The sequence below is a fragment of the Macroventuria anomochaeta genome, assembly GCF_010093625.1.
Source record: "Macroventuria anomochaeta strain CBS 525.71 unplaced genomic scaffold BU25scaffold_29, whole genome shotgun sequence".
NCBI lineage: Eukaryota > Fungi > Ascomycota > Dothideomycetes > Pleosporales > Didymellaceae > Macroventuria > Macroventuria anomochaeta.
This window is the reverse complement of record NW_022985390.1, coordinates 47,178-66,082: the sequence shown is the minus strand read 5'-3', so window position 1 is coordinate 66,082 and position 18,905 is coordinate 47,178. Positions and strand designations below refer to the sequence as shown.

At 54.4% G+C, this 18,905-nt stretch overlaps 4 protein-coding genes across 4 annotated transcripts; 2 read left to right on the top strand and 2 right to left on the bottom strand.

The window, feature by feature from the left end:
- Positions 1-32: 32 nt before the first annotated feature.
- Positions 33-14,886, bottom strand: BU25DRAFT_474617 (midasin; the record flags this gene model as incomplete). Its single annotated transcript, XM_033710913.1, has 2 exons — positions 259-14,886; positions 33-76 (listed from the first exon to the last, which is right to left on the bottom strand). The coding sequence occupies exons 1-2, from the start codon at positions 14,801-14,803 to the stop codon at positions 33-35; spliced, it is 14,589 nt and encodes a 4,862-aa protein (XP_033558860.1). The 5' UTR covers positions 14,804-14,886.
- A 185-nt stretch (positions 14,887-15,071) lies between these two features.
- On the top strand, positions 15,072-16,087 carry BU25DRAFT_413211 (54S ribosomal protein L12, mitochondrial precursor). The gene is made up of 2 exons (XM_033706983.1): positions 15,072-15,305; positions 15,618-16,087. The coding sequence occupies exons 1-2, from the start codon at positions 15,090-15,092 to the stop codon at positions 15,942-15,944; spliced, it is 543 nt and encodes a 180-aa protein (XP_033558859.1). The 5' UTR covers positions 15,072-15,089; the 3' UTR covers positions 15,945-16,087.
- A 230-nt stretch (positions 16,088-16,317) lies between these two features.
- On the bottom strand, positions 16,318-17,606 carry BU25DRAFT_413209 (pyrroline-5-carboxylate reductase). Its single transcript, XM_033706982.1, has 2 exons — positions 17,498-17,606; positions 16,318-17,272 (listed from the first exon to the last, which is right to left on the bottom strand). Exons 1-2 carry the CDS (start codon positions 17,544-17,546, stop codon positions 16,371-16,373), a joined length of 951 nt encoding a protein of 316 aa, XP_033558858.1. The 5' UTR covers positions 17,547-17,606; the 3' UTR covers positions 16,318-16,370.
- A 143-nt stretch (positions 17,607-17,749) lies between these two features.
- Positions 17,750-18,762, top strand: BU25DRAFT_398277 (uncharacterized protein). The gene is made up of 2 exons (XM_033704901.1): positions 17,750-18,201; positions 18,258-18,762. Exons 1-2 carry the CDS (start codon positions 17,854-17,856, stop codon positions 18,597-18,599), a joined length of 690 nt encoding a protein of 229 aa, XP_033558857.1. The 5' UTR covers positions 17,750-17,853; the 3' UTR covers positions 18,600-18,762.
- The last annotated feature ends 143 nt before the right edge of the window (positions 18,763-18,905 follow it).

Here is an 18,905-nt window from a genome sequence, read left to right as displayed (position 1 = left end):
CCAAGCACGAGGCGTTCCTGTACACACACCACTCAAGCTTGTGCACGCTTCGCTTGATCGATCATCTGCACACCCCCTAATACAAACACGTCTCATTAGCTACAATGCCTATGTCAAGAAATGCTGTTACCACTAACGCCTACATCCTAACTTTTACCAAACACCGAACATGCAACAAAATCCATCTCCCAAACACCAGCATTGCAAACCCTTATGATGCACTCCCCGCGACCTCCCCAAACCACTGCCTCAACGCACCTGCCAACACACCCGGCAACTCCCTAACATCCCTCACCACCAAATAGTACCTGAACGGGAAGCGCTCCATATACTTCCACCTAACCACCTTGCCCTCGGGCGTAATCTCCACAGACTGCAAGTCCAGGATGCTCGTCTTGTCTTGCTCCTTCTTTGGAGCCTCGGGCTGGGCCCCGGGGTAATCGCTAGGCGCTGGCACTGGTGCAGCGAACGGAGCAGCAGCAGTCGCATCGATGATAATGAAAACGATCATGACCCGTTCCTCCTGAGCTTTGCGAACAAGTCTCTGGATCTCAGCGTGAGAATCGCAAATACCATCACTGACAACGAGCATCAACTGCCACAGATCCTCGCCCGCGTTCGAACTCCCCTTCCGCCTCGCCTCGGCAAACAGATCAAGCGATCTGTCGACCAAGCCGCGGACGTTCGTTTTCGCAGCGTCGAACCCAAATTGCTCGAACACTCTTACACCTGCTTCGGAGGTAAATGGCTTGTCGAAGTCATGCGCGACGTTCACCGAGTCGCCGAAGCCTACGACGGAAACTTCGCCCACTTCCAGCATAGCAAGTGATCGTGTGACCAAAGTCAGCGTCTTGAGAGCGAGATTGCTGGCCCCGCTGTCCGCCATACTCCTACTGTCATCCAGCGCAATCATGACTTGGTAGCTCCTCTTGCTCGGCTGGCTGCGCCTCAGCCAGATCTTGTCGCGCTTGTATCCAGATGCGATGTACGGAATGATGCGCTTGAGGTTGAGGCGTTTTCCTGTGCGGAAGTCGCCGCGGAGTTTGGTGGCGAGAGTGGGTGCGAGGATCAGGCGGAGAGACTCGGTGAGTTGTTGAGAGAGTGAGTGGGTCGCTGATTCATGCGCAAGCCAGAGGGAGCGTGCGGTTGTGGGGTCCATGGCGGTGGAGTCGAGATGGGTGGTTTCTAGTCGATGGTCTACTTCGTCAACAGATTCAGAGTCAGACACGTCTTCGTCAAGGGGCATGGCATCGGCCATGTCTTCCTCGTCTTGGTTGGGGAAGGGCTTCTGGTCGCCGATGAAAGCTTGCGGTTGGCCGTCCGTAGCGCCGGGTTGAGGTTGTTGCTCCTCTTGTTCGGGCTCGGGCTTGCTGTCCGCATCTTCCATCTCGACATCCTGTGGATTTGCCATGTCTTGATCGTTATCTTCGGGTCGAGTCGGCATCTTCTCTTCTTCGTCCTTCTCATTCATAGGCATGGCCATATCGTGGTCCAGCGCCTTGGCTTGCTCCTCAGTCGCAGTACCCAGTGCTTGCGTGTCAGCCTGCTGCTCTTCATCTTGGAGATGCTCAAAGTCCGCATCAGCCATGTCAATCTCCTTGTCGATCTGTTGAACCTGCGTCTCATCCTTCTCTCGCGCTTCGGAGATCTGCTTCTGCTGGTTGTACCACTTCTCTAGCACATCGCCCAGCTTCTTGAAGGACTGAGTCTCCTTTGACTCTTCAGGCTCTTCACCACGACCACCTGCATGAGGTGCAGTTGTCTGACCTAGTGTGCCATCTTCCGCAGCAGTGTCCTGCTTCTGATCGGAGCCATCGCCTTCTTCACCCTCGTCACGGTTAGCGGCGCTGGCGGAAGCTTGCTCATTCTTGTTTTGGTGTGCTTCCTCATTGGCTTCGGTGCCAGCTCCAGCCTCTGCGTTCGGATCGGTCTGGTCGGTATCCTTTTGCTCACGAAGCTCATCGTCAGGCATGTTCTCGTCGGGTAGAGGAACGGCATCATCGTCCATAGGCTCATCATCTTCCTGCCCTTCGTCTTCAGCAGGCTGCTCTTCATCTTGGACATGACCCGTGGTGTCTTTCTCCTCTTCGCCTTCCTGCTCTGGCCCGATCTCTTCATCGACGGTATCTGGCTCGGCATCAGGTCCCATATCGGGATCCATCTCATCTTCGGGGAGATCATCGCCCATATCCATATCGCCAAGATCATCGTCTTCTTTCCCATCATCATCCTGGCCGTCCATGTTCAGATCCTCCGGCAAGTCCAAAGTTTCTTCTTCCTTGGCATGCGGATCCATCTGCTCAGTCTCCCCTGCACCAACATTCTCCTCTTGATCCTCACCCTCCATCTCTTCATCTTCTTCACCCTCTTGGCCCTCTTTCTTCTCTTCTTCTTTGTCCCCTTCGCCAGCTTGTTCTTTCTCTTTCTCCTTCTGCTCATTAGCAACCTGCTCCTCCTGATCCTCGGTACCAACATCTTGCTTCCCCTCTTTATCCTTCGCATCATCGTCTTTGCCGCCATCGTCCCACATCTTCTCGTCAACCGCGCTCGGCCCCAGATCATCAACACTCCCAACCTCACTCTGCACATCATCATCTCCCTCCTCGCCCTCTTCATCACCTTTATCTTCTTTCTCGCCCACCTCTTCGGTCTCGCCTTCCATATCGTTCTCACCCATATCAACGGCGTCGTCCTCTTCTTCGATACTGCCTTCGCGCTCACCCTTTTCTTGCGCAAGATCTTCGAGATCTTCGTCGTCTTCAATGTCTTTGGAAATGTCTTCTGCGCCTTCGCCCTCACCCAGACCGGTACCTTCTTCGAGTTTCTCGTCTTTGCCCTTCTGCTGGTCTGAGGACTTCTCGGGCGGCTGGCAGAAGCCTTGGGTGCCAATTTGAATGAATGACTTGGAGAGGCGGTAGAGCAGCTTGGTCGTTGATGTGTGGAGCGCATCGAAGCGGTCGACAAGGTATTGGTGTGAAGCGATGTATTGGTTGAGAATGGGTTGGATGGCTGCGAACATGGCAGCGATGCCCTGGAGGTTGGCATCATTGTGGAGGTATTGCATCTTGTCCAGAATGGTCTGCAAGGCATCGCAGATCTGAGAAGCGTGGAGACCGCTGATGGCGGCAGATAGAACTTGTTCCTCTTTCACCACCCATGCAGCGTCTTCGGATGAAGCCGGAAGTTCCTTGAGTGCGGCCTCGACATCTTGCATAGATCCCAGAATCGAGTCCAGGGCGCTGAAGATGTCCTTGGAACACTGCTCGACCAGATGTTGCAGCTCATTCGAGGGAAGCTGAGCAGTAACCTCTGGGGTCTGGAAGATGAAAGGTAGAATATGTTTGAGGATCGTTCGTGCGATCTCATTGTCGTTGTTCCATCCCTTGAACGCGGCCCGAAGGCCGACAATGGCTGTCTTGACAGACTCGTCGAATGCCTGATGCGCGTTCGATCGGACATTAGCTGGCAGGGTTGGCAACTTGTCGTACGCATCAGCCAAATCCTGCAACTTGACTGTCCATTCCCGCATAGCCCGCAACAGAGCATCAAGTTCGTTGGTCTTTCCGAGCTTCGCTTGAGCAGCGATAACATCCGAGCCAGTTTTGAGGGCTGCGACTAGCCACTGCAGGCTAGGCTGCAAAACTCGGGTCGCTCCTACCTGCTGTGGAGCTGCAGCGATAAGCTGACCGCCGTCAGGCTGCCAGAGATTCCCAGCAACTGCCAGTGGTGCTTTGCTAGCTTCGAGAGCTTGGCTAGCACGGCTGAGAACTCCTCTCTGCTTGATCGAGATGTGCAGCAGACCCTCAATGTATCCAATACTCTTGGCGACATCGTTGCTTGTCAGATCGCCAGAGTGTTCTTTCGACACCGCTCGAACTTGCGGCATCAGATTAAGCGCTTGGTGCAAGTGGCCTTCAGCAACGCGGCCACACGCAACACCAACTCCTTGAACCAATGGCAGAGACGACAGCACGGTCGAAAGCTCGTCTTGCTTGACCAGTGTGTCCACACTCAGGTTAGACTTGACACCCATCTGTCGTAACTCTTTCATCGTATCGGCGTAGAGTTTGCGCTTCTGTGTCTTGAGCTGTTGGACTTCTGCCTTGTTGTCCTCGGTCAGAGTGGAGGGTGTAGCTTTCTGCAATTCGATGATCGACGTCGTGATGCTGGTTATGAGCTCTTCGAGGTATGCCGCTCCATCGACGCTGTCGTTTCTTGGTAAGGACAGGTTGCGCATCATGTTGACGGTGATGCTCAGGTTCTTGAATCGCGTTGGTCGTTCATTCCAACCAGGCACGCGGTTGTCGCAGTATTCCAGTGCTTCGGGGTTGACTGCTGCGCCAACGAGTGTTAAAGTGGCTTCTCTTTGCAATGAACCGTCATCTGCGAACCCAGCGGTCATCACACTAGACACAGGCTTGTTGAGTAGGGCTCTGAACTTCCTTACGAGCTTGCTCAATTTGCGGTGACTCGTCTTCGCACTCTGCTTCAGGGCCTCGATGTTCGTATCTTTCCAGCTTGCAAGCTTGATTACGTTGTTGACTTCCTTCTCCAAAGTCTGTCGTCCCTTAGCGAGTGCTTCGCGTACCGGCTTCTCAAGACGTGAGTAGTACGTGATGAAGTTGTCGAGTGTGGAATGAAGAATCTTGAAATGTTCAACATCCTGCATACGCATCGTAGCATGCTGGCGAAGCTGCTGAAGGAGCTTGATACGCTGTTCAAACTGGCCTAGCGTTGTTTTCTCGAAAAAGCTCTCGAGCGTCTTTAGCAGCTCCTTGGCGTGCGCCCTCATGGCCTGCTCATTCTCGACGCTCTCGGACGCCGCGATGATAGTCTCGTAAGCAACAAAGAACCAGCTCTTAGCACTGTCACGGCACTTCTCAACTTCCAGATCGAAGAGTCTAGCCCAAGTAGTGAGCTCCAGTTGTCTCCAGCTGACAAGCAGTTTCGTCAGATCATCGAACAGATCAGCGGTACTGTACTGCTTGCTGGCAACTCTCTGCCACTCGTACATGTAGGCGTGCAGCTTCTCAGCCTTGGTGATGAACTTGGCTACAGGATCGACATGGCGGAAGGCAAGCGCCTCGTCGCAGGTGCGTAGAACGTCTGCGAGTGTCATGTGCTCGGGCCAGACGCTGCGGATTTGACGGTAACGGGCCTGAATTCGGTGCACCAACGTGATCAAGCGCTTGGATTCTGGCAGGTTCGCATCGAAGTAGAAGTTGTAGCTGGGCCCAGTACCGGAGCCATTGAGTGCGTCTACCTTCTTCTCGAGCGCAAGGTACAATGCAGGCAAAGCATTCTCGTGTGTGGTGCCATGGCTCTTGCCGTCGGCGACGCGGTTTATCTCCGATGCACACCACTCGAGCAAAGTCTTTACTGAGTCCGATGCTTCGCGGCCCTCAAGGAACAGCTCTGTGTGCATATTCGCTAGACGTATTGCGTGGTCTCGTGTAGTAGCCTGAGCTGCGGATTGCGCGGTAGGTGTCGCAACTGCGTTCTCATCATCCTGCTCAGCCTCGTAGTCGGGAAAGAGCGTTCGATCTTCTTCGTCGTTCTCCTCTTCCTCCATACCACGGTAAGAGTATAAGCTCTTGTCTTGCGCTTCTTTTTCTTGGTCCTGAAGAAGCTTGGTCTTGTACTCCGTGAAAAACGACGTGAAGATACCATGCAACAGACCGCGTGCTGCTGGCTCAGACAACGAGGTCGGGTCTGTACTCTTGACAATTGACAGGATGTAGAGAGCATGCCAGCGAGGGTCGATCGTAGTGTTGCTTTGTGACAGCGCTTGCTCTGTGCCGCGTAAGAAGTCCACTGTGGTGATTGATGATGTATTGTTGTGCGCTCCAAGGAACGGGGTCTCGCGAGAGACATATTGCAAGCTCTTTCCAACCTTGGTCTCTTCCTGGTCTTCGTGCTCCTTCTTAGCGAGGAGCAACCCAATGTAAAGACACGCAAGGAGGCCGACTACAGTGTCGGTGATATCGTCGTAGGCTCGATACCCTTCAGTGAGCCTCTGAATGACCCTGACTACGTTTTGATGCAACGTGACGTCTAGCGCTGCCTCCCCAGCCGACATGGACTTGTTGAGTAAAGGTTGGACGATGCTAAGCAGGTTTGTAAGCTCGCCCTGCAGCTCATCTAGCTGCGAAGCCTCGGGGCGAGCAATGGCAGGCACAGGTGGTTCTTCGCCCATGCTCTGGACTGCAGCTTCGACCTGTCGGATGCGGAGGCTCGTGTCTTGGCCGGTAAACTCTGTCTGGAATTGTCTAAGAGCGCTGAACGCGGACAGCAGACTTGTCTTTTCCTCGTTGAACATCCTGCGCTCGATCATGGGCGGCAGAGCTGGGTCGTGTGGGTAGTTCGGCACATACGAACGGAGCCCCAAGAGAGCAAGCTCGATCCATTCTTGGCCGGTCGCCTTGGAAGAAGCCCTGATCTTGGTGTGTAGGACTCCTGGGATGCTCGTGTCGATAGCCTGCCAGAGATCCAAGTATAGTGTGTCCAGAGCTTCGTCCTGGTCCTTGGTGATTTTTTCTGCATCCAGGGCCATCTGTTGGGATAAGACTTGAAGCTCTGTCTCGAAGCGAGCAAGCTGCGTAAGCGGGACTTCATCCGCGCCATGGAGCTTCGCAAGCAAAGCAGTGTGGAAACGAGCTTGTAGTGCCACAGAGTCTGCTGGCTCTTTGACCAGACCAATGTGTCGATACACCTTGGCAAATATATCGGTGGGGCTACCAGCCTTTCCGACGCCGACAGTGTCCAGCTTCGTCGGTCGACGAGCGAAAAGAGCCGCTTTCGACCTAGCAGAGATCAAAGCAGGCGATGCGTTGTCGGGTACGTACTGAACACCATCCTGCCTGACAGCGATGTCGAGGAACTGGCAAAGGCCCTCGAACTCTTCTTCGAAGTAGGGTGTGATAGTTGCGTCGTCCTCGCTAATGCCTTCTTCTAGCTCTCGTACGGCATTATCCAGAATCGTGATGAGCTCGTCTGGATTGACGTCTTCGCTGCGAACAAGCTGTAGAGAACTTGCGAATCGCTCACGAATCTGTATCATCTCATCCGCTCTGAGATTGGACCTCCACATGACAGTGTCAAGCCTGTCAGCTAGGGCCTCGAGCTTGAGTATTGCCTCTAACTCTGCGATAGACTTGGGCGTGTTTGGCTTCAACTGACGCCACAGCGGCTCCATGCTAAGGCCGGTTGTCAGCTGAACATCGGCACCAAAGGTGGCGATGTGCTTCGACAGCACAGTCGCCAGTGTCTGCACCAAGACGTGAGACTCGTTTGATACCGTCGGTGTGCTGGAACTGAGCATCTTGAGGTAGGTTTGGAAAGTGGCGCGATCGAATGTAGAGCCTTTTGCCAATGTGAAGAAAGCCCAGAACATCGTTCGCAGAGGTTTGAGGAAAGAAAGATCGATATATTGACCCTCGTTGTTGACGTTCCAAATACCCTCAACCAGTCTGACCAAAGCTTGCCAGTATGCGTGCAGGAACGCGGGCAGCTTCTGCCTCTCTTTGCGGCGTTCGAACTTGGCGGATGGCAGATTATGAATAGCTTGCTGCATATCAAAGAGATCGAGCATTAGCTCATACATTTGCGAGTACTGGAAGGCATTTGCCTTGATGGGAGTCGATCGATTGAGGCTTAGCTCGTTGCCGAGAGGATGAAATGGGAGAAGCTCAGCCATAAGGTCGGTACTAAGTTGAGGCTGCATTTGCGCAGCCCATGTCTTACTAACGAACTGCGTGAAGCGGGAAATGTTGTCTTCGAGCGTGCGAGGCACCTGAGCGGTTGCGATCAGCTGCGTTTCGATTGAAGGGAGGCCTCCATTAGCCCGTGGCGATGAGCCCGGAGTTACAAGGCCTCGTCGTGTTTGCTGCGCGAAGCTTCCTAGCAGATCGTTGTCGACGAAGGCAAGATTCTCGAAACGTGCCCCGAATGTCGATTCCAGGTGGACCTCGTGGGCCTGAAACTGGCGGAAGCGATATATGGCCGACTCGAGCGGGTACTGCAGTGCGCTCGAAGCGTCACGCTCCACAACTTGTTCAGACTCAAGTAGACAGATTTCAACAGCTCTGTTCCGCATAGCTCTCGACAGCTCGCCGAACCTCGGATCTATAGTCATGAAGATTCTGAAGTCCGGGTGGGGCCGAACGATGCGCGCCTCACCATCGGCTGTCGAGTGTTCGTTGATAGACAAGTAGCCGTTGGGCTCGAGTAGCGAGTTCAGTCGATCAAGAACGGCGCTGGAACAAAGGTTGGCGTTGTCAAGAACGAGCCATTTGCCCTGCTCCAAAGCGCGAATGAGGATGCCGTCCACCCACTGGAAGCGCGCGCCATCGATTTGCTGGTTGGAGGCTTGCAGAACAGCATGCACATCGTAAGCCAGAGTAGAGGCTTCGGTGTCGTGCTGCGCAAGTTCTTGAAGCAGTGAGAAAAAACTGTCAGTGAATTGAGTTCCCTCGATGTGGAGATGCTCAAGTAGCCTGACAAGAGGCTGGACTGGCTGTTCGGAGAGCGCAATCTTACGACGAACAAAAGCCTCTAGCTGCTCCAGACACTGGTGCGCCTGACGTGAAGGATCGATCTGTTCGTAACCACCGACAAGGTCCATGGCATCGACATCAGCGTTCATCGAGAAAGTGACGAGTTCCGCACCCACGAACAAGGCGAGCTGGCTGATCATCGCAGTCTTGCCAGACCCCGGTGGGCCAACCAAAATGACTGGCCAGTTCTGCTTGACACTAACAAGCAATGCTTCCATGGGCCCTAGCTGCGGGACCCTCAGAGTGGAAGTAGCATCTGGGCGCGCAACTGCGGTATCGCGGGGTAGCAGACCTAAGCCGACCTGGATAGCCTTGGTGCTGATGTTGTGATAAAGACTCATACGCGGCTCGTGGGCGCCATAGAGACTCTCAAACAGCTTGAGCAACCGGTTACGATCGCTCTCGGCACGGAAGCGCTGTACGAAGATGGTGTCGAGGAAATCTTTTGCTGAACCAGGGTACTCTGAAGAAGCCAGCAGCTGAAGCCAGCGCAGCGTGTCACGCAAATTGAACTCCCATGGCGCGCCGAGATTGCCAAACGCACGGTGAGTGACAACTTGCTCGTCCAGTTGCGCGACAAAGCCGATCAACTTGTTGATCTCACTCTCCTCAATGCTAGGGAACACCTTCCTACAGATCAAGGTAAGATCCTCAGGGCGGAAGACATCTGCATACACGACGGTGAAGCGATTGACAAAAGACGCTGGCAAGCCTTTTCGTCCACCACCTTGGTGATGAGGATTCTGCGCAGCAAAGACACAGAAGTCTTTGTGCTTATGAAACGTTTGATCAAGCTCCGAGATGTACACCTCACCACGATGATCAAGAACAGCATTGAGACCCTCAAGAACAGACTGCGAGGCCAGGTTCATCTCGTCCAGTAGCACCCAGTCGCCATTCTTCATAGCCTTCAAGAATGGTGCATCGCGCCATGCGAACGTACCAGCGGCACCACCCTCGACCGGAACGTCGGAACCGAACAGATCCATGAGGTCTGTCTGCTCCGAAAGATTGAGTCTGGTCAAAGGCTTTCCGATGGCTTTGGCGAGGGCTGTGACAAGAGTTGTCTTGCCTACACCTGGGTTTCCCTCTAGCAGGATTGGCTTGGCCAGCTGCAAGGCGCGAATCACTCGCATGGCATTGGCACGTGTAGTCGGTGCTTCGAGAGCGAAGTTGTTCGGCTCTGCAGCAGCCGACGAGAACTTGGGAATGGAAAACGTGCCTAGCTGGAAGGACTGCTCTGTACTAACAATGTCGACTCTACCAAAGTATAGTGGCGAAATGTCCTGTCCAAGAAGCTTGCTGAGTTGCTCAAGACATGCCTTTCGCTCGTCGTCGATCGAAGCAGCGGAGATGGCAAGTAAACCTGCTGGGTTGGCACCAAGGGTGTCAATGAAGACCATGGCGGCTCCATGCACAATGCCAAAGGCCGGATCATCATTGATTGTACTGTTGACGAAAGTCACCCAGGCGAGAGTGTCTCGAATCGAAATTGAGGATGCAACGGAGGTGTTGTACTTGCCGTTGAACCACTGCGAGAACGAGACGATAGCTCCCGCGTACTGCACAGCGTTCGAGTTGAGCTTCGACCTGACAATTTGCAAGATATCATCGAGGTCAGACAAGGCTGGGACCCAGATCTCAGTGAAACGGTTACGAAGCGCGGGGGAAAGCTCTTTCTTGCCGTAGTCACCACCGGGGTTCATCGTTGCAAGGAACTGGAATTCTTCACCGGCGACTACGAGCGAGTCGACAGGTCCCTTCTCGGCGAGCAACAACGTGCGTGAAGGCTCGAGTACACTGTTCAGACGTTCCAAAACAGAATCATCAGCGAGTGAGATCTCATCGAGCAGGAAGTATTGGCCAGTCTTCATAGCGTTAACGAGGCTTCCATCCGCCCACTCAAAGAGCGCTCCAGCCTTGATGCGATTGGTCTGGATAGAGATACGAAGGTCTTCCCTGATTGTGATGGCAGGTTCCTTGTCAAGCTGATCGTACAGGTGAAGAAGTGCCTCCTGGTCGAGAGTATGAGGATTGACATCCGAAGGCACGCCTTCGAATGCCTCGAGCACCTCCCGCCTAAGAGTCTCTTCGATCGCTGCCCTATTACGGATGGGTCGCTGTGCACCAATAAAATCACCGGTCTCCGTATTCTGATGCGCATTCAGGATGTGTAGCTCCTTTCCGAACGCGTCTGCCAGCATCTGACAGACAGTTGTCTTTCCACATCCTGTCTCGCCAATAAGCAGCACCGGTTCGTTGTTGCGCATCGCATGGCGCACGAGCACGAAAAGCCTCCTCATCGCACGCGTCCAGACAACGCCGGCATCGATCTTCTGAGACCCGTCGGGAGAATTGTCGATGATCTGCTTGACATTGTCTGGACTAAACATCTGCTCGTCATCGATGGTCACCTTCGGTCCACCTTTGCTCATGACGCTTTCCATGATCTTTTTGACAGCAACACGCTCCTCTTCCTTGCGTACACGCTCCGCGAGAAGCATGTATCCATTGGTTGCGAGGTCCTGTATTGTGTCTGCCTTTCGTTGCGCCCATCTGAAAAGATCTCTAAGCGTCGCGAAACTCTTTTGCTCGAAGATGCGATTCTCTTGTCGTAGCGTAGAGAGCTCTTGGTAGACTTTGACGATCTTCTTGCACCAAGATTCTGGGATCTGAGTACGCCGGTGCAGAATTTCTGTCAGCTCCTCAACTGGAATATCATCAAAATGAAGCTCCAGGAAGCGGTTACGGAACGCCCGAGAGAGCACCTTTCGTCCTCCGTAGAGACCTGCAGGATTTTGTGTAGCGAAAAGCATGAAGTCATCGTGAGGTCGAACGACTTCCTGTGTCTCGGGGATAAGAAGCTCACGGTTGTCGTCAAGAAGTCGGTTGAGTGCTTCCAGGACATCGGTAGGGGCCAGATTCAGTTCATCCAATACAATCCAATGGCCTTCTCGTAGTGCTCGGACAAGGATACCTTCCTGGAAGGTAAGCTTTCCGTCTGCCCCTGACACGTAGGACCCAAGGTATTCTTGCAAGTCCGTATGCTCGTGGTTATTGATCCGCACGAAAGTATTGCCAGATCGTTTCGCAAGATACTCGATCATACTTGTCTTACCAGACGAAGTTGGACCCTGGATCAGGACAGGATATCGTCTTGTTGATGCAGCTCGGATGAGATTGTTCATGTTCCGCTGAACAAAGTTGGTGATGATGTAGTGAGACTGCTCCTGCACGGGCTGTGGTCCTTGTCGCAATAGGTAGTGACCTTGCCTGACGTATGCGCGACCGTCATTTGGCTGCTGTAATGGTTTGTTGAGCTCGGCCTTCAGCGATGCCTTTTGTGGAAACATGGTTTTCGTAATCAAGGACGCAACAAGATCTTCAGATGCTTTGTTAAGGAAGGTCAGGAAACTCATGTGGAAGCCTTCATACAACGCTCGCCGAACGCTACACAAGGGTGCTATTTCCCGTGCGTAGGTCAGTGTCCTGGTGAGGGTTCGCAAACTGAAGTGAGGTTTCTGATCGGCACCGTCCACCAGCATGTTCGCCTTTGCGAGCTGTTGAATCTCGAGGTAGAGGCTAGTCACGTCGCGCGCTACTCTGACGATAGCTGGATCGGTACCATCACCACCAAGGTACTTCTCCACGATGTTGCGCAGGCTCTTCTCGTCACTGTCTGGGCTCTCAACGTGGAGCTCAGTAAATCTCGAACGGATGCCAGGAGGAAGGTCCTTCTTTCCAACGTCAGTCGCGGGATTCATGGCTGCAAAAATCCTGAAGTTTTGATGCGCAACCACTCGCTCCACACTGCCAGTCTCTGTGAGTAGGATCGAAGGGTTGCCATCTGGTCCCCCGCTCAGAAGATCGGTAAGCGCTTCCAGCGTGTCTGACGAAGCCAAGTTGATCTCGTCGAGCAACACCCAGTCGCCATTCCTGACTGCCTTGACGATGTTGCCTTCCAGGAAAGAGAACGCGAAAGCTTCAGAGCCACTTGCCAACTGGGCTTCGAGATCATGCAGATCCGCAGCAAATTTCTCCCAGCGCGCTCCTGGGAAGTTTGCCGGTAGCGAATCCATCTTTCGCTTCTTCCTGGGCTGATCACCGTCGGCGTCAGGAGAAGAGGGCTGCGATTCGTGTGCTTTGCGGGCTGCATCAACCATCTTCAATGCTTCTCGCCATAGTGTGCAGACACGCTTCCACTCGCCCTTTGCGACACGCTTGCCCAGCATCTCAATGAAGCGCAGGTTCTTCTTTCTCGAGAAAGTGGTATCAAACAGGTCGTCGAATTCATCTTTGAGTGGAATGACGAGGCTACGAACGTTGACGGGTTTGTAGCCTCCCAAAAGATCGCCGCTCTCGCTCTGTTGGGATAAATTGAAAGCCACTAACTTGCGGCCAAGCAGCTCAGCCAGGTACTGAATAGTAGTAGTCTTTCCAGTACCGGTCTCACCAACGAGAAGCAAAGGCTCCTGTCGATCAACCGCCACAGCAACCTTCTCGAGTAAACGCAGGGTATAGTCATTGGTAGAGAATGGCCGGCTCGACGTTGTTCGCTTCGAAGACTTATGTTTGGATAGTCTAGCTCGCCCGACTTGTATGGTGCCTGCAGCTGTGGTCTTGGAAGGCACTGAGAGCTTCACCGAGCGATCTCGAAGGAGGTGGTCTCGCCTTTGTGGATCAATGTGCAACTCCTCCGCCACGCCAGCCATAACCTTCAACCGTGCGGAGTCACTGCGCAAGCTGCCGGCGAAACAATCGAAGGCCTCCATGAAAATATCATCAGTCTGGGCAGTGCTGAAAGAAGATGCTTGAGCCAACAGCACAGCTATCCTGTCACACCACTTCAGCAGATCGCGGGGTGTCATCGCCCGCAGAGAAGTGCCGTTCTCCGAGGAGAACTTTGCGTCAGAGTAGAGCTGTAGCAATCGAGAGTACACCCTCATGATCCCGGCAAGGTGCTTCTGCAGCGCCGGGTACTTCGCGGAGATGACCTGCTGAAACTCTTCAAGCCGTGGCATCTGCACCGTAATCGAGTTCCAGAATCGATGTCCGATCATGTTTTGACGAGGGATGATCTCCTGCCCTCTCGGGTTGAGCGTGCTTCGCATTGTGGCGATGATGCGGAAGCCTCTTGCGGCACGTACAGTCTCTCCACGACTGGGTATCAAAAGCTCTCCGCGCTCGATGAGCGGAAGGAGCGTGCTGATGACCTCGTTCGGCGCCCGATCCAAGTCCTCGATAAAAATCCACCGCCCTTCCCGGACAGCTGTTGTGAGCACACCAGACTTCCAGGCGAAGGTTCCTGGCTTTGATCCTGTGGCGTACATGCCAATAAGCAGCTTCGCATCGCTCTGCTCATTCAGATGAAGTGTGACCATCTTATCGAGCTTGTTGAGCTGCCAGGCGAAGTGTCGTGTAAGAAGAGTCTTTCCTGATCCCGCAAGACCAGTGAGCAGGAGCGGACTCGATCCTAGCAGTCCGTTGGCGATCTTGCTCAAATTGGCCTCGGTCGTGGGTGTTGAGATGAGGTCAGAAGGCCGTTCCTGAGAAGCTGCGCCGTCAAGTCGCGGGAGCAGTATGCCGTTGACATTGACAGTGTAGGGTGATAGTTCCGAGTACAGGTGCGAGGCTGGAGGCCCTGTTGCTCCCGGCTTTTGTTGCAAACTCAAATGCATGCTCTTCCATCTCTTCTCTTCCCACAAAGAAAGAAACCGGTAATCGATCTGCTGTCCTTCCCATGGTCCTTCAAGCTCTCCTCCCCCAACATGTCTCTTGACCATCTCTTGCGTCGCGTAATCTGCCGCATGGACATACAGACAGAACAGTCGGACAGCCAGGTACCGTACTACGCGATTCGAATGCTGGAACAAATGCTGTACAGCCACCGGGCGCACATACTGGGCGAAGGTCCGGCAGTCGTAGCTGAGCAGCCGAAAGGCGCCAAGCAAGAGCTCGACAATGTGCAAACTCGGAGAATCCGTAGAATGATTCGAATTTGGCGATCCAAAGTATGCTGACAGCGATACATGCGCTAAGAAGCGCTCCACGTGCTCTGCAAGGTGAGGCGCAAGAGGAAGGATTCGTCCAAAAGCAGCGATTTTCTCCTCGGTCTGGGCGCCAAACTGAATCCATCTTGCGCACCACTCTGTAAAGAAGCCCTCATACTGCACAAAAAGGCCGTCTGTAGATCCAGGCTGCAGAGCTTCCGTAACAAGCGCGTTGATATTGGTCACTTTGGAGGCCATAATGGCGCTGTTACCGTTCGATTCCGCGGTAACTATGTTGTGTTTCGATTTCGGGGCGCCTTCCCATAATTCCGACGCTTTCATACAACAGTCGTGGTTTTGTCGTGGCGTTGAAGTTCTGCCTTGTTACAATCTCGAACTTTTTTGCAGGGATTGCACGGGCCCCAGCACTTCCCCGCCAAGGCGCCAAACCGCAAAGGGTGCATTGCCGTCCGCAAAATCTAAGGAAAGTACGACACGACGACTGCCATCCATCCCATCGACCGCCCGATACAGACAGCACAACATGTCCGCCCCCGCATCTCGCGCCCTGAGGCGCTGCGTCTGCGCCGCCCGCCCTGCGATGGGGGTCCGCCCGGCCGTTGGAAGAGCACAGCAGAGGATACAGCGGAGATGGCAGTCTGATGCGGCGGCGCCTGCGAACCCCAAGATTGCGACGATTGTGGATCAGATCAGCCAATTGACGCTGCTCGAGACAGCAGACTTGGTCTCGACACTGAAGGTACGGCCGACACAACAAAAGAGCGGAGCAAGGCGTGCAGGAGGCGTTGGCAGTAATCCAAAACCGGTGCTCTTCTCGGAGCTGCAGCTGTACACTTTCGGCTCTGGAGTCTTTGCGAAGATCCATAGCACACGCTGAGAGCAATTGATCCTGAACGGCAGTCTCGTGCTGTCAACGGGTCAATTGCTGCAGGTGTCAAGGAGCCGTGTTGCGAAGTTTCGATGGAGCACTCTATGGGAGTATCGCACACTGCTTGCCCTGCGCAGCTCTCATGCATTCAAACCATGCAATCAGCTGACGTAGCCCTCGCAGACCCGCCTCAACATCCCCGACATGCCCGTGGGCGGCTTCGCCGCTGCCGGTCCCGGCCCCGCCGCCGCAGCACCCGTCGAAGAAGAGGAAGCCGCGCCCGCCGCTGCCGAGAAGACGCTCTTCAACCTGAAGCTCGAGAAGTTTGACGCCGGGTCGAAGCCCAAGGTGATCAAGGAGATCAAGAGCATGCTGGGCCTCTCGTTGGTGGATAGCAAGAAGTTCGTTGAGAGCGCGCCGAAGATGATGAAGGAGGGTGTGCCCAAGGAGGAGGCGGAGAAGATTGTTGAGACGCTGAAGGCGCTCGGTGCGACCGCCGTCATGGAATAAGCTGTGTTTTGCGGGACGGCGTGCAAAAGGGAGTGGAGAGATGACACTGTATCATAGCGAGCTGTGGCGTGTACAGATATGTATGGCATATGACATTGGTCGATCTTCTTGGATGTGTTGAGTATACGTGCAGTACAATAGACCGCGTACACACCAACTGTCAAGACGTGCTCAGCGCGAGTTCGACAACAGGGCCTCTTCGACGCTCCACCGTTGTGATCAATACTGCAGCGCATCTGGCGAGAACGCCAACAGGCAAAGACGGGTGCACTATTCCAGGGTCAGGCCGACAATATAGCCATCTAACGAGGAATTCCACGTTTGCTGGCATTACAGCATAGGAAACGAGCATAGGAAACGAGCATAGTACAAACGAGCTTGGTATCATTTTGTGCTTCTGGCGCCTCAAGGCAGACCTGCGTCTGTCTACCGCCTGTGGTTCACAAACTCCCTCTGCTCACCACCCAACCTGGATGCAACGACACAGGCCTCCCTGATGGCTGTCGCAACCGCGTTCCTGACTCCATCCTTCTCCAGCGACATCAGCCCACCGATTGTGCAACCACCCGGGGTCGAGACCTTATCCTTCAGCACAGCAGGGTGCTCGCCATTTAGCACCAACCCTGTGGTTCCGCGCATCGTCTGCGCAGCCATCTCGTACGCCTGCGCACGCGGCATTCCCATGGCAACCGCACCATCCGCAGCAGCCTCGAGCATCAGCGCAAAGAAGGCAGGTCCAGAGCCGCACAGTGCTGTTGCAATGTCCATGTTTGCGGGAGGAAGTGTTGTGACGCGACCGATAGAGCTGAAGACGAACTCAACGAGCTTGTACTGCGCCTCTGACAGCGGAGGATCGCTCGTCTCGATCACACTCATGGACTCGCCGACGAAGGAGGCCGTGTTGGGCATGACGCGCACCACTCTGCATGCGTCTTCGACCTTGTCTGCGCCCTCGGGGTACAGGAACTTTGAGATCTGCTTTTGCGTGACACCAGCCAGGATGCTGACGATGACCTTGCCCTTGAGCGCATCGCGCATGCCCTCCTCGCCCAGGATGGCCTTGAAGCCGTAGGGTTTGCAGGACAGGAGGACGATGTCTGCTTGTTGGACACCCTTGAGGTTCTCGTTTGTGAGAGTTTGCAGGTCAAAGTTGTAGTGGCCGAGGGCCTTCTTGACGTTCTCCTCGGCGGGCTTCCATGTGTCGCAGGCGACGAAGCGGGAGACGTTTGGCGTGTCTTTGGGCGCGGAGGAGGGGTCGATGGCTGCGGCGGTTTTGGCTTTGGCGAGGGAGGCCATGACGCCGCCCATGATGGCGATGCCCATGGTGCCTGTGTGGTCGTCAGACACTGATTTCTTGCATTCTTTGCGAAGTTCTTTACGAATCCTTTACGGATTCTTTACGAATCTTTACGAAGTCTTTACGAAGTCTTTACGAAGTCTTTACGACTGTCTGCTGGCATAATCGCTTGAAAGTGACTTCTCCCTTGCTGACCACCTCGAGGGCGTAGTCATTGTGGCGTGTCAACCAAGCAACTGGAGGTTTGTACACGTACCCGAACCAACGACGGTCAATGTGAGAGGCTTGGATTCCTGAGACGCCATTGTGTGTTGGTTTCCTGCAATTCCCTCCAAATCTGTGGTGTTGAGTGAGCAATGCCTCGGTGGCTCTGGAATGCCAGAAGAAAGTCGAGAGCGACGTCGGCGTGGGGTAGCTTCCAACGCGCCGACAATATGCGCGCCAGCCTTGCAGTCGCGACTCCGCCTTAGCTCTCTCGTCACCAATCTTCGACATTCACCGCGCGCATCCACGCTCTCACCGCATAGACTCGGCTCGCTGTACCCGCACCCCGGGTTCTAGCTTCCCCGGACTCTAGACGACTCCGACACACGATTACGAGTACTGCGCACCATGGCCGACCCCTTCGAAGTGCGCCAGCGCTTCACAACGCTGCTCTCGCACCTCAGCGCATCGCACACGTCGATCCAGAAAGCGGCCGTATATGCGCTCAAGAACCGGGACATGGACGAGGACCTCCACTCGTGCATTCTCGAGCAACTTGAGCGCACAAATATGAACACGCGCGCGAATATCATGTTCTTCATCGAGAGCCTGTGCGAGATGGCGGTGAAGGATGGAGGGCCGGCGACGGGTGAGGGGAGCGCGATGGGCTTTGTGCGGATGCTGCAGAGAGACATACTGCCGGTTGTGGAGTGTGTTGTGGGTGAGGAGGGGGCAAATGTTAGGGTTGTTCGCAAGGTGAGACATAGCGACATGCTGGCATGGAAGAGGACTCGGGGCTGATGAATGACTAGGTTCTGCACACCCTCCAAAAGCTCGCCATCCTCCTCCCCGAAACCGTCACAGAACTCGAAGCCGTGCTCAAAACCCGCGAACCAGAAGACCCCTTCGACGCCTCGCCCTCGAACAATGCTTCCTCCAAGAACGCGAAGCTAGACAAGCGCCAGATCGAGCACCGCATAGAGGAAGATCGCGAGAGACATAAGAGGTTACGAGAGAGCATCTGGGCTGTACCTGGTGACAACGAAGAGGAGATGGATAAGCTCTGGGAGGAAGCGAGTGATGTTGGCGAGGATGATTATATCATCGCAAAAGAGGACAAGGACGAAAGAGATCAGGCTATTGCTTTCGGTTGAGTGGTGGCAGCGGTGTCGGCACGCAGGGTTGGAGACATTTGGGATATACGGCGTACGGCGTTCCGCATTTCCTCGGCGTTATGGAAAGATACCACAGGCGGTGCCGAATCGGCACCACATGATTCGGATGAATATCAGACATTACATCAATGCAGACTTGAACGCTCAGGCGCCAGCTTGAGGACCACAAAAAGGTCTGTATGCACACCCGTCCACTGACATGCTGTTGATGGCCCTGTAACGCAAATTATCCTCCGTGTCCTACGCGCTGCTGAACACACCTTCTCGTTGCCAGGCGTTGTTGGC

Bases quoted from the DNA above. Each gene is read 5' to 3' on its own strand.
- BU25DRAFT_413209 (XM_033706982.1), bottom strand. From the start codon at position 17,546: ATGGCGTCTCAGGAATCCAAGCCTCTCACATTGACCGTCGTTGGTTCG. The intron at 17,273-17,497 runs GTACGTGTACAA...ACGACCACACAG, and splicing joins ATTGACCGTCGTTGGTTCGG to GCACCATGGGCATCGCCATC.
- BU25DRAFT_413211 (XM_033706983.1), top strand. From the start codon at position 15,090: ATGTCCGCCCCCGCATCTCGCGCCCTGAGGCGCTGCGTCTGCGCCGCC. The intron at 15,306-15,617 runs GTACGGCCGACA...TAGCCCTCGCAG, and splicing joins ACTTGGTCTCGACACTGAAG to ACCCGCCTCAACATCCCCGA.
- BU25DRAFT_398277 (XM_033704901.1), top strand. From the start codon at position 17,854: ATGGCCGACCCCTTCGAAGTGCGCCAGCGCTTCACAACGCTGCTCTCG. The intron at 18,202-18,257 runs GTGAGACATAGC...ATGAATGACTAG, and splicing joins ATGTTAGGGTTGTTCGCAAG to GTTCTGCACACCCTCCAAAA.